The sequence below is a fragment of the Neovison vison genome, chromosome 13 (assembly GCF_020171115.1).
Source record: "Neovison vison isolate M4711 chromosome 13, ASM_NN_V1, whole genome shotgun sequence".
In the NCBI taxonomy this organism is placed as follows: Eukaryota; Metazoa; Chordata; class Mammalia; order Carnivora; family Mustelidae; genus Neogale; species Neogale vison.
Window position 1 is genome coordinate 78,635,862 of NC_058103.1, and position 13,203 is coordinate 78,649,064.

General features: G+C 40.0%; 1 protein-coding gene across 1 annotated transcript in view; it reads left to right on the plus strand.

Moving 5' to 3' along the window:
• LOC122894571 (protein FAM227B-like) overlaps positions 1-13,203 on the plus strand; it is a 37,441-nt gene that overhangs the window by 18,116 nt on the left and 6,122 nt on the right. Inside the window, exons 2-3 of the mRNA XM_044232362.1 lie at positions 11,510-11,595; positions 12,468-12,542. Coding sequence (XP_044088297.1) covers positions 11,510-11,595; positions 12,468-12,542 — 161 coding nt within the window. The remainder of the gene's footprint in view (positions 1-11,509; positions 11,596-12,467; positions 12,543-13,203) is intronic.

Sequence of the window (13,203 nt, forward strand, 5' to 3'; positions counted from 1 at the left end):
CACAGTTTGGCAACTGTGGCCATTGCTGCTATGAACATTGGGGTGCAGGTGGCCCTTTTTTTCACTACATCTGTATCTTTGGGGTCAATACCCAGTAGTGCAATTGCGGGGTCATAGGGAAGCTCTATTTTTAATTTCTTAAGGAATCTCCACACTGTTTTCCAAAGTGGCTGCACCAACTTGCATTCCCACCAACAGTGTAAGAGGGTTCCCCTCTCTCCACATCCTCTCCAATACACGCTGTTTACTGTCTTATTAATTTTGGCCATTCTAACTGGTATAAGGTGGTATCTCAATGTGGTTTTGATTTGAATCTCCCTGAGGGCTAGTGATGATGAACATTTTTTCATGTGTCTGATAGCCGTTTGTATGTCTTCATTGGAGAAGTGTCTGTTCGTGTCTTTCAGCAAGGAGTCTTCTTCTCCCTCTCCCTCTGCCCCACTCCCTCAACTCACGCTCTTTGTCTCAAGTAAATAAATAAAATCTTTTTGGAAAAACAACAACAACAACAAATTATATAAGGCAAAAGATGCAAGAATTATCAAGGTGAGAAAATGGACTCTACAAAAGGCAAAAGTCACAGCACCTTCAGGGGCATTCTGAAGATAATTTATTTTCAAAGATAGACCATTGATTCTTACTCTGTATACTCAATTTTGTGGCACTAGCACATACGGGGTGGTTTTCTTTTCCTCACTGTTCTTAAGAAGCATCAATAACTTCTCCAAGTAAGAGTTAACAAACTGAGTAGTCTTTTTTTTTTTTTTTCAAACTGAGTAGTCTTGACTAGATAAACATATAGTTAGAAAACCAAGAATAGTATGTGATCTATTCAATAATATTTTATAATATTACATAAAGTGATAATATGTACTATTTAGAGCAAGATTTAAAGAAATAGACAAATGTATGTACATAGAGTTAGGTATTTATTGTGTTTTTCATAATTTTAGAACTGCACTGTCTGGTATGTTATCCACTAGCCATGCATGGCTATTTAAACATATATTTAAATTATAAAATTAATGGGGCATCTGGATGGCTCAGTCAGTTAAGTGTCTGACTCTTGGTTTCAGCTCAGGTCATGATCTCGTGGTTGTGCAATCAAGCCCCATGTTGGGATCCATGCTCAGCAGAGTCTGCCCAAGATTCTCTCTCTTTCTCTCTCTGCCCTCCCCAATAAATTAATCTTTTTAAAAATTAATTACGTAATAAAATTAAGTATAAGTAAAACTACAGTTCTTCAGTTACATGGACTCATTTCAAGTGTTCACTATCTGTGTGCGACTGTTGGATAGCACAGATATTGACCATATCCCTCATAACAAAAATGCTCTATGGACAGCACTGTCTTGAGTAAGAAGGCAAATTTAATCTCTTCACAGAACTGAAGATGTCACCTTGGGATATCAGACAGCCAGCACATACAGAGCTTCCTTTTGCCTTGCCACTTGCAGCCTTCTAAGTTTAGAAGTTCAGTGGCTTAAGATTACATATAATTTATTCATCCACTCATTATTCATCCATCCAACAAAATTACCCAAAAAGTTAATTTCCCCTCATATTTTTCTTTGTTGGGTTGTATTTTTTCCCTTTTAGCCTAGTTTTGTTTAATTTTTGGTTTTGTTCAGAGATAACTACTTTTAGCATCGTGCAGAACTTTGCAGTGTTCCTAATGGCTTCAATTCATAGAAGAAAGCTTACCACTCTCTGTAGAAGCCCCCAGATCAAGAACTTTATAAATAACCTAGATATGTATAAAATTCTGTGATTGCCTTTTGATGGTCAGATATTTGATCCAGGGACTCCCTTTACTTAATTCCCATTGATGCTAGTTTATATCAGTTACCAGAATAAACTCATAACTCCCCCTGCTAGGCTCTCGAGAACTCCTTAAAGGACAAGATTTTATATTTAAAAATATATATATATATATCTGACTTACTGAGTAGAGCACTTTATAAGCAGAAAAACATCATAGAACATAGTAGAATAAATGATACAAGTATTTAAATTTTGTTCTCAGAAGAGAAAAGGAGGTTTTATTTTTATTTTTAGATGACTTTTAATTGAAGCTATTCTAAACTTTGTTGAGTAGGTTGCTAAGTTTCCTCTTTTAGCAAACTCTGCCAGTTAAAAGTGTATGCCAAGTTAAAAAAAAATGGGGGTGGGGTGGGGTTTAAGAACTGAGGAACAAAGGGGTTTTTATTTTACAGGAGTTGAGTATGTGTATGTGTATTGTAAGCATTTTGCAGCCACCTTGAGCCAAAGACAATTAAAAAATTGCTTGTAAGATCCAGCATTTTTTTTCTTTTTTTCTTATACACTCCATTTAAGTTCTCATTAGGGTTTTTCTTTTCCTTCCTTTTAATAAAATGCACAAGACACAAACCACAATTCAGCAAGCTTGTTATTAAACTAACTAATGAAATGAATAGAAGACTTTAATGCCTTAGGTAATCAGGTTCCAGGGAATGGATTGTATCAATTTTTTAGCCACAGTTGGGATTTTAGATTATAAACATGGCTCAGTGGAAAATTAAGCGGCGGGGGTTGTGGAGCAGGAGGGATTTGCATCCTGGAGAGCTAGTACGAGTTAAGATTTTGGCTTTTTTTAACTTAGTATAAATGTGGTAAAGCCCAATTTATATCAAATAAGAGAAGAAAATTTCATTTGCAGTTTAAGTGATTTCAACCATTGGAAAAAATGTATATTCTTGCTATATATGTTACTGGTCAATTAAAAAAAAAAACAACAGGAAAATCCATAGCTTTTTGAGTGCTTAGATTTAAGACTAAAAAGTAATATCTCGATTAAATATAAAAATTGACAATTGACTAGATTATAATTTTGTGTTCATCTAACCCACTTCTCCTAGAAGGTGGGCAGGCAAAGGAGAAAGTAGATAATGTCCACACTGTTACTTTGCATTCACCCCACAAAAATCACTGTGAGCTTATGGCTCCAAGTGATTCTGAGGGATGTTCCAGGATTTCCGAAAGTAGAAACCATATCCTAGCTTAGAGCTGAAGTCTGTGTATTTAAGAACAAACAAATTGGCTCCTTTGGTGGTTTTCTCACATGTATTTGCTTCTGTTTTGTTTCAGGTATTATTTGTCAAATAACGCAATTTGGTCCATCTTGGGAGTAGAGCCTCTAGAATTTCTATCTTTGTAGGAGGGGTTTAATATTCAACCCAGTTACAAGCAAGGCGCTGTATTTGCAAAGCAAAGCCACAGTTTGTATGTTTACTTAGAATAACTTTGTGAGTGGAGAAGAGGTTGATGGAAATAATGGGGACGGATAAATTCCCTCCAAGCAACTCTTGGAGCTGTCTCTGTTCAAGGGCATAAATTACAAAAATTATGAAATCTCTACAAATCAACAACTTGTTTATTCTGTCTTATCAGGGAATGCACTGTTGCCATAACTAAATTTTCTGGATAACTGGAGCCGACCTTCTAAAGCATCAAAATTTACATTAACCACTTTAATGAAACTTGTCCTTGAAGATATATCATACTTCCCCGATTTCTTAAGCAATATAGCAAAAAAACAATTAACTTGATGACAATGATGACTAGGCTTCTCAAGATGAAGCCTATGACTCAGCTACACTTGAAATATCAGTAAGAATGTTTGCTCAGGAGGCCAAGAACAGCACCTCCCAAACACCCCTTCTATACCAGCTGGTACTCGTATGAGGGTGCTAAGCAGTCCAACAGCCAAGACGGGAAACTGTGTCATCAGTCACAGAATCCTGCCGAGGTGGCTGTACCAGAACAGAGGAAGCTCCTTCAACCAACTGGAGACAGCTCTGCCCTAAAGCAGAACAGAATGCAAGGCTTTTATAGTCTTTATGCCTATTTTTTATAGCTCTTCTGTCTTCTCCTTGAAAAACTGCCTATTATTTCCCGTTCCTACTCATTATTCCTGTAAGTCAAACTCCATGTCTTACTCATCTTTGTGCCTCCATGCCTAGTAAAAGCCCTGGCAAGTTTGCTGAATGCTTTTTGCTAAATCTGTGTTAATATTTCTGGTAGCCTTACTCCCTCAATTTTCTAAGCTATGCTACAAAACTACTTCTAATGATGTCTTAAATAAGGAAACTTACTGAAACCCCTGTTTTATACGTTAATACCAGGCCATGTAGAATCTGGGTGGTGTTCTGACGGTGCCACTGTCTTTCGTAGAGTAAGGCATATGGGGTTAGTGATAACTTTTTAAAAAATTTCTGGATAAACGGTTGTGTTGTGGATGTTTGACACTTGCAATTCTGACATTGAGATATTTGAAGTGTAAGCAAAGGTAAACAGCAGAAGATAACTGTTCTAAGATCACTTTGGGCCACATGCTAAGTTATTTTAAGAATTTAGTTTTTAGGATTAAGAATTAAGTGAATTCTGGTGAATAAACGAGGAGATTGTGGCCATTGTTTGCTGCCGAGTTTTCTTTTATATCTTATACAATTGCCTTATGTGTAGGAGGGATAATTCCTTCGGGCTTAAGCCTGGTAATCTCATTAGCAATTCTAAGAATACTCCAAGGAGTAGATCTAAGGAATATGGGGTAGACAGCAAAGCCTCCTGCAGCTTCATCCCCGGACAGTACTTTGGGCAGATAGGAGAAAATTTGCCCCTGGGACCTTCTTTTCCTGAGTCTCACACATGCCCAACTTCTCCAAGGCAAGGCACTTCCTTTTCAGAAGCCTTAGTTTCTTCACCTGTGTTATAATCAAATTGGACCCTGCAATTTCTGAGGCCCCTTGTTTAATTAATACTCTGTTTCTAACAGTAGATCAAAGCCCTCAGAGTCTCAACTGAGGCCGTTAGGAAGTCTCCAGGTTTTAGTGTGTCGCCTGCCAACCATGACTGTTGGGAAGTGCCAGGACACGACTATTTTATTTGTACCCAAGTGGCTCCATCTCTGTTTAGTGGCTCGCCTCGTAAACTCCATGTAGCATTGCATGAGGAAACACAGTGTGAGGTCAGTTCAGACAGCGGATTTGGAAAACATGTTACCACAGTCTTCCCCAAGGGATAAAATATAGCCATTCTTCATAATTTGTAAACTGTAAGTACTCTAATTTTCTACAGTTGGGGAAAATTGATGACTTTATGTATCTGATGAGAATAAAAATTAGGATATTCATTAACAGACATTAACAGAAGTCAGCTAAAAACCATCACGACTGAACAGTGCAAAAAAAAAAAAAAAATGCTGAGATCTTAGTAGCAACATCATACAGCCCAGAACCTCATTACACAACACAAATATACAACTGACCAACTTTTGTAGGCAAGGAGAATGACTTTATAAAGAATATATACCCAGCTCATTTTAATAATGACATATGTTCAAAATTAATAATTTATAAGAAATAAAACATAGCTCTTTGGGGGCGCCCGGGTGGCTCAGTTGGTTGAGCAACTGCCTTTGGCTCAGGTCATGATCCTGGAGTCCCAAGACCGAGTCCCACATCGGGCTCCCAGCTCCACGGGGAATCTGCTTCTCCCTCTGACCTTCTCACCTCTCATGCTCTCTCTCACTGTCTCTCTCTCAAATAAATAAATAAAATCTTTAAAAAAAAAAAAACCAACATAGCTCTTTGTCTTAATACCAATAGTATATAATGAATGTTCAAGAGAGAAAATCCAATTAGTTCAGAGTGACAAGCACCATGTCACTCATAAATGCTTCATCATGGGGACCATACTCAAGAGCACAATATTACTTTGTACAAGGATAAAACCTTTGCAATTCTAACAGGAACTCTGAGAGAGAAATTATATATATTACCAGGAAATAGCTGCATGCAAATTAGATTTCGGCAGCTCAAAACCATGTAGACTTTAGGAAAAGCATATCTTTAGTTGTGCTAATCATGTTATAAGAGGAATGTTATTCAACTTTCTGTGATTTTTACTCAGGAGAAGATCTTAAAGTTTCAATCACTAGATGTAGTGAGGAGAGTAGGACAGATGTTAAAAGTAGCCTGATGTCTTTAGGTATTCTTTGTTTCAGGAAGATTGCTATCTCCTCTAAAGCTGCTGGATTTCGTCACAGTCTGTGACAGGCAAAGGGCGGAAAAAACTAAAGGTGGAAATCTGGCATAACTGAAATTGCAGGCTTCTTGCTTATGTAATGAACAGGAATACAACTTTTTTTTTTTTTACCTTGGGCATTACACCAGTCCAAAGCTAAGCAGGAACCAGGCTATCTTTTCCCAGAACTTAGAGGGATTTGAATTTGGAGAGACACAGCCCTCCCTTGCTACACTTGAAGGTGGGGGCGGTGTAGGGAAATGTCATCTTGGAAAACACAACTGGGGAAGAGAAGAGAAATTGATTATTTCATATAAGAAAACCCAGCAAAATTTATGCATCAGGGCAGCAGAGCCCCTCTAGTACAGATACTCTGAAATCTTTTGCAAACATTAAAATAATGACAAAACCTGGATGCATGGGAAACTTACGATAGTTGGGTAAAGGAAGCAACAATGCCATTATAATAATAACTTAAAATACATATTTGTATATGACAGATGGTAAGGCATGTAAAAAAATGAAAATAGTTTTATTTTTTGGAAAGTGGAATTGTAGGAGAATTTTTTTCTTTTCTTTTGCTTACATTAATGCTGCTCTAATATTCTTTGTACAGTAATTTTTTTGCTTTTACTGAGATATAATTAACATATGGCATTGTGTAAGTTTCAAGTGTACAGCATAGTGACTTGACATATGTATATTGAGAAATGATTACCACAGTAACATTTTTCAAGTCTCGCTGAAACATTTGTCAAAATGAGTAGATTCTGTGAGGTTTAGGTTTTTTTCAGCTTTAATTATTTAAAGTGAGGCTTTCTTTACTTCCCTTCTAGATTTGAGGACTAATTTGTCTGTAAAGCTATCATTTACTGTAGAGTCAAAAATGTTATGCAGAATGAAATCTCAAAGCCAGTTTGAAAGTAACTAGGGCCTAGCTTAAGGAAGTTTTATTTTAGAATTTTGCTATCCAGCCCTGATTCATATCAAGAGAAAACTGTAGTTCATGTGGACACTTAATTCCAGTAATGTCATTTAGAAAATCCCTGAAGACAAGGTAATTTGTCCAGTGTGATCAGAACTCATGAAAGTCTGTAAATCCTGAAGACAATGCTTTGTTTCTGACTATAGGTTACAGAAAAATCGGTTGAATACAGGAAATTCCAGCTGATACATTGGCTTTTTTATCACAGCTACTGTTTGAATATAACTTACATTACTATGAAATGTCTTTCCCAGAGTAAGATGCACTGCCCTCAGAAGCACACTGAAAACTTGGGGCACCTGGGTGGCTCAATTGGTCAAACATTTGACTCTTAATTTCCATTCAGGTCATGATCTCAGGGTGGTGAGACTAAGCCCCACATCAGGTTCCATGCTCAGGGGGGAGTCTGCTTGGGATTCTCTCCCTCTGCACCCCCCAACACAAGTGTGTGGACGTGCTCACTCTTTCTCAAGTAAATAAATAAATCGTAAAATAAATAATTAAATAAATAATAAAAAATAAAAAAGTAAAAAAAAAAATAAAAATAAAACAGAAATCCAGTGCAAAATGAGGTTCCGACCAAGAGGAGGCTTTCCTGGAACAACCTCTGTCCGGCAACAAATAGGACTGTGTGGGGCAGAACTATTTTCATGGAAGCAAAGACACCAGTCGCGAGAGTCTCAGGCAGAATTCTACAGATGCTATAAAGATCCCGTCACAGCGCGTGGCCTATGTTGGGTGTCCCAACAAATGTTAACTTCTTTTTTCTCCATTCCATTTCCAATTACTGCCCCACCATCACCACTGCCTAAAATACAGTATCTTTCAGGGTTTTTAGTTAATCACTGTGTTTGATGCACTAATCAAGAGCAGGTTGACTGGGCAAGCTGGTACTACACTGTCCTGGGCCCAGGTGTTTAACTGTCAGAAAAGTGCAGGGTCAGCCTTCTGCACAGGCATTCATTAGACCTGAGGTCATTTAAGGGCTGGCCTCCAGGCAGGACTCCCTGCCCAAAACTGTTTTGCCAACTGCCAGGTTTGTTGCTCAAAATTGTTTTGTTAGAAATTCCAGTGTCTATAATATCATTCCATCTTTAGGACTCCTATTTTCAAACAGCCCTGAGTTCTATCAACCCCATCTTTTAATCGTATCTTGAAACTGTTCAGTTCTCTTTGTTTCCGCTGTGACCACCCTAGTCCGAGCAGCATGACTCCTCTCGCCTCGGCTGTGGAAGGAGCCTCTGAAGAGCTGCCCTTTTTCTCCACTTTCCACAAAGTCCCATAGTCAAGGCATAATTCAATTAAGTCCCTTGCTCAAAGGCTTCCAACAGATTCTTCCATGCCATGTGGCCATGGGCTAAAAAGCCCCTTAGAAGATCCAACCCCACCTACTCTCTGATTTCATCTCCTACCACTCTGCCCACACTCACTCTGCTTTAGCTCCAACAACCTTTCTCCTACTCAAATGTGACAGCCAGCTTCTGTTTTTCCCTGATAGTCAGGCTAACGTTGTGGCGCCCATACACATTCCCAGCCACTCTCACACATGGTTTTTACTGCCCTTATGGTATTTAAAATAATCAGTTTCTTTGTTTATTATGCCCTCCATTAAGCAGGGGACTTACTTGAGTACGCCTTGACTTCTCTCTGGTGAATGGCTTCCGGAAAGTGTATGCTCTAGAATATGATGAGCCCTATGATACGGAAACCTGCTCAGCCTCTAGGGTCCAGATGAGTGCCTGGCACTCAACATGTGCTCAGAAAATAATTGTTGAATGAGTAATGGTATCGCCCAATTAGGTGGCCCTTCATTAGTTTTTGAATTGACCTTTATGACTTACTTGACCCTTCTTCTTAAATAACTCCTTCTTTGGAATGTGACACTGTGTTATACCAGCTCCTGCCCTCCTCCTCCTACTAATCCCTAAAATCTCCTCTTTCTCGGGGTTCTCTCTTTTCGTTTCTTTTCTGTCTGCATTCTCCCTCAGAGTCTCTTTCACTCTCATTGTTTCAATCATCACCTCTGAAGAGAGTCCCGCTTTCATATCTGCTCCCATTGATCTCTATCTGCATTTCCTGAGAGTTTCTAATTGAACACGCCCATTATTAAAATACCTTCTCATCCCCTGTAGGACATCCTTCAAATTGGCAGACTTCCCCATCTCTGTAAAATGACTCCACCATCATACTAGCCACATTGGATCTCTCCTCCTCCCTATATCTCATCCAGCTCCCATATCCTGTTAGTAAACAAACTCTGCTTCATTCCTTTGCAAAATCTCAAATTCTATACCATACTCTTTAAGCGCTTTGCCATTACTTTACTAATAGGTCTAAACTTCTGAACTTAAATAGGCTCATATTCTATTTCATAGAAAATCAGAACAGGGCAGGAGCCACAGGACCCTCTCACTAAACCCCCACACCTTGCATACCAGGAAAAAGAGGGTCAGCCTGGTTAACTGCCTTGGCTACCATGGTACTAGATACAAGTGCTGAACACAGTACCAGAACCAAGCTCAATCTGCAGGATGGCACTCTGTCTATAATCTTTGGGAAATGGCCTGTGAGTGTCAGCCTAGGAGAGAGGAAGGGCTGAGAGGATCCTGAAAGAAAAGTAGCAAAGGAGAAGATGAGTAAAGGACACTGAAGAAACACACTTTGTTGACTTCCCAATTTGCTTCATGCGGCCCTGAAGCAGGCTATATCTTGAATGAGTCCTTGAAGTTGATGATTATTTGTCCTGTATACATGCCATGTCACTGTTGGTCTGTCTCCCAGCAGTGCCAGATGCTATCCAAGCACTGACTTGATTGTCACCTACAGTACAAATCAACTTTTCATTAAATCATAAGTCTAGGAACCTTATGCCATTATGACATTAAACAGAAAAGTCAGGCTCATCTCTTTCTTTAAGGAAAACCTTATTCTAAAAGCCAGATATGATTAAAGGGAAAAAGAAATCTGGAATGTATCAATAAATAGTCTTCTCTAAAATGTATTTCAGAGAATTTTGATCCATTTTAGAGTAATATGGTCACCACCCAGACCCTCCCAGACTCCACGGCTGGTAGGATCGAGCATGTCCTGTTGTCAGCACCGCTTCCCTCCACAGTCCGTGATGCTTATTAAAAGCCCGCTTAAATAGGCTCTGGGACCCAAAATCTGTCTCTTCTGGCATTGCTGAGAAAGTGGTCTGGCACACACAAAATCTCAGGTGTTCTTTTCCTTGGTTCTAAGATCTTGATGCTTAAGTTATATGTGATTGAAAATAAGTCCTCAATAGTTTAGAGCACCATAGGAAAGACATAAATTTTATTCAAGCTCTTGGGAGCATCCTTGTTCTGGAGCCATTCGTGGTTTTCCTTCTGGTTACCTCAGTTGAGATGCAGTACTCAGGAAGTTAAGGTCATAAAGTGAAGTACCTATGTGGTCCTGCTCCAGGGACCACATCCACTGGGCTTCTCCTAACTTTCTTAGGCCAGATAAATAAGATTAAAGTGAGCATCAAGGGCAGCCTTGAAATAGACCCTAAATTTGCATTCAAGGAAAGATAGTGATAATATCGGAGTGTGCTTCAGCATGGGGAGTGGGGGGCCATATAAGGATAGTCTCATCCCGGATCTTGGTGATTGCAGAAGTTTAAGAGCTCCTAGTTTACCAGTGAGGCTAGTCTTTTATCATCATCATCATCATCATTATTATTATTATTTTCATTTAGCCACTGTATAGTACCTCATTAGGTTTGGATGTACTGTTCAAAGATTTATTAGTTCTTTTAACACAAACTGAGGGCTGTCTTCTGGAGTCATTTGCCAATTGTTGTCTCAGAAGGGAAGTGTCTGCTTTGTCAGACACGAATGTGGGTTGAAGACCAGGGTTAGGAGCACAACCACAGGCTGTACCAGAAACAGATGGGACCAGAGCCCCAGGCTCATCCACAGCACACTGATACCTTCTACTGACCGTCTTTCTTCCCTGCAGTTAGCAGAGGCCACCAGCCTCAGGCAACCAACCTCTACTGGCAGTCACTTCCAGAGCCTTCCAGAAGAGACCTTGAGGCTCTCGGTATATGTAGAAATGAAGAAGTGCCTACATAGGGTTGCAAACATTTTGGTACATTTTAAATATTTACATTTAACAAAGTACTGCTTTTAATGTACATATACACATACACACAAAGCACTTATGCACACACAACACTACAAAAAAAAAAAGTACCGAATTTATGAAACTGTTAAGTCCTAGTGCACTGTGGGTGGTGTAGTCCAGATAATGGGACACAGGTTTAACGTGGTCCAGTGGGTACTGTCTTCTGTCAATCCTCTCAGTGTAACTGCAGATGTCATATTTATGTCCACAATTGAGACCCTTCGTGACTGGGAAACCCAGGCCAGATGGCCCTCTCAGTCCCCCTGTGCCGGGTACTGTCCTCCTCTCCCAAACGATCCTAATTAAAAATCTTTCCTTGACCATAAGCCAATCACACCACCTGCTCCAACTTACCGTGATATTATCAAAGAGGCAAAAAGACAATTTGCAAGGAACCAAAAGGAATTTCGAATGTAAGTGGATGCCATACTATTGTTAAATAGAAAATCTCAAACTCTTTTTGAGCTGGAAGTCCTCATCATAGAAATCATCTACACTAAGCTCCTTATTTAACCATTGAGGAGAGTCACTTCTGAGGGTCTAACAGACTTGGAGATTCTTTTCCGGGAAGTGTCTAGGAGTACACTGGAGCCACGGAGCCATGGCAGGTGTCAGGGATTAAAGGAAGGAAGGACACTTTGCTGTGCTGTAGGTTGGAGGGATGCACCCCAGCATGGAGAGGCCAGATGAGAGCTCCAGGGACCAGAGACTGGGGAACTGTTTACACAGATGAGCCCTGGAAGAAGAGAAAGGTGTGTTGCAGCATAAGGTCCCTGGAGCTGGGGTGGAAGTTGGGGCAGCATTGAAGAAAGCCATCAAATAGGGCAAAGAGAGGTAGCAGAAGAGAAGCCAGGCAGGTCTTATCCAGCAGGCAGGACAAAAGTTTGGGCCTCTGCTTTCCAAGGGGCCCCATTCCCCTTCCACCTCCCTCCAGCTAGAGCCTCCCAACCCTCCACACATGCACGCTCACACAAAGCCCTTAGAGTTCCTGTGCCCAGTGGTAAGAACAGGTATGAACACTTTGTGAGAGGGCCCCTGCGGAAGCAGCAAGGTGGAGTCCAAACCATGCTCAGGGGTCATGGGTGATGTCTTCAGTATGTATTTATAGGAGGGGATGTTCTGGGGGATTCTTCACACCAAGTAGTGCATAGGGAGGGGATGCTGAAGACTTGGTGTGTAAAGAACTTTTATTGACCTGGGGAAGTCAGCAAATTGGTAATTTATTCTTTCCCAATTAGAAATCCTGCTTTATTTTCAAACTTAACCCAAAATTTTGATTTTATAGGGAAAAGCACAGAATTAACGAAGAAATAAAACTCCTAAGACAGCGGCAGGAAAGAATTGACAAGGAGCTTGATAGGTTTGTTCCTTATTCAACTTTGTAGTGATTAAAAACATTTAATTGAGCGGTGCCTGAGTGGTTCAGTCAGTTAAGCATCCGACTTTTGGTTTTGGCTCAGGTCATGATCTTACGGTCATGGAATGGAATTCCTCGTGGGGCTCTGAGCTCAGTGCAGAGGCTACTTCAGATTCTCTCCCTCTCCTTCCCACCCATTGTCTCTCTCGTTCTCTCAAATAAATACATAAATAAATCTAGGGGCACCCGGGTGGCTCAGTCAGTTAAGTATCTACCTTTGGCTCAGGTCATGATCTTGGGGTCCTGGGATCAAGCCCTGCATCAGGCTCCCTGCTCAGTGGGAACCTTGCTTCTCCCTCTCCCGCTCCCCCTGCTTGTGCTCGATCTCTCTCTCTCTCTGACAAGTAAATAAATAAAATCTAAAAAAATTAAAATCAGTTTAAAAATCTATAAGAAACCCTATGAAACATTTTAACTGAACGAATGTATTACATAGAACTACAATGGGTTTATTATGCAAATGTACATCAACTCAGGTATCTGCAAAGAGATTTTCTACTCAACTGTCCATCTGTGAAATAACACCTTGAACTTCTTTGTCCACAGAACCAACTACTCTGTTAATTTAATTAATTGCTAAACATGAACATCTCCTTTTACTCCT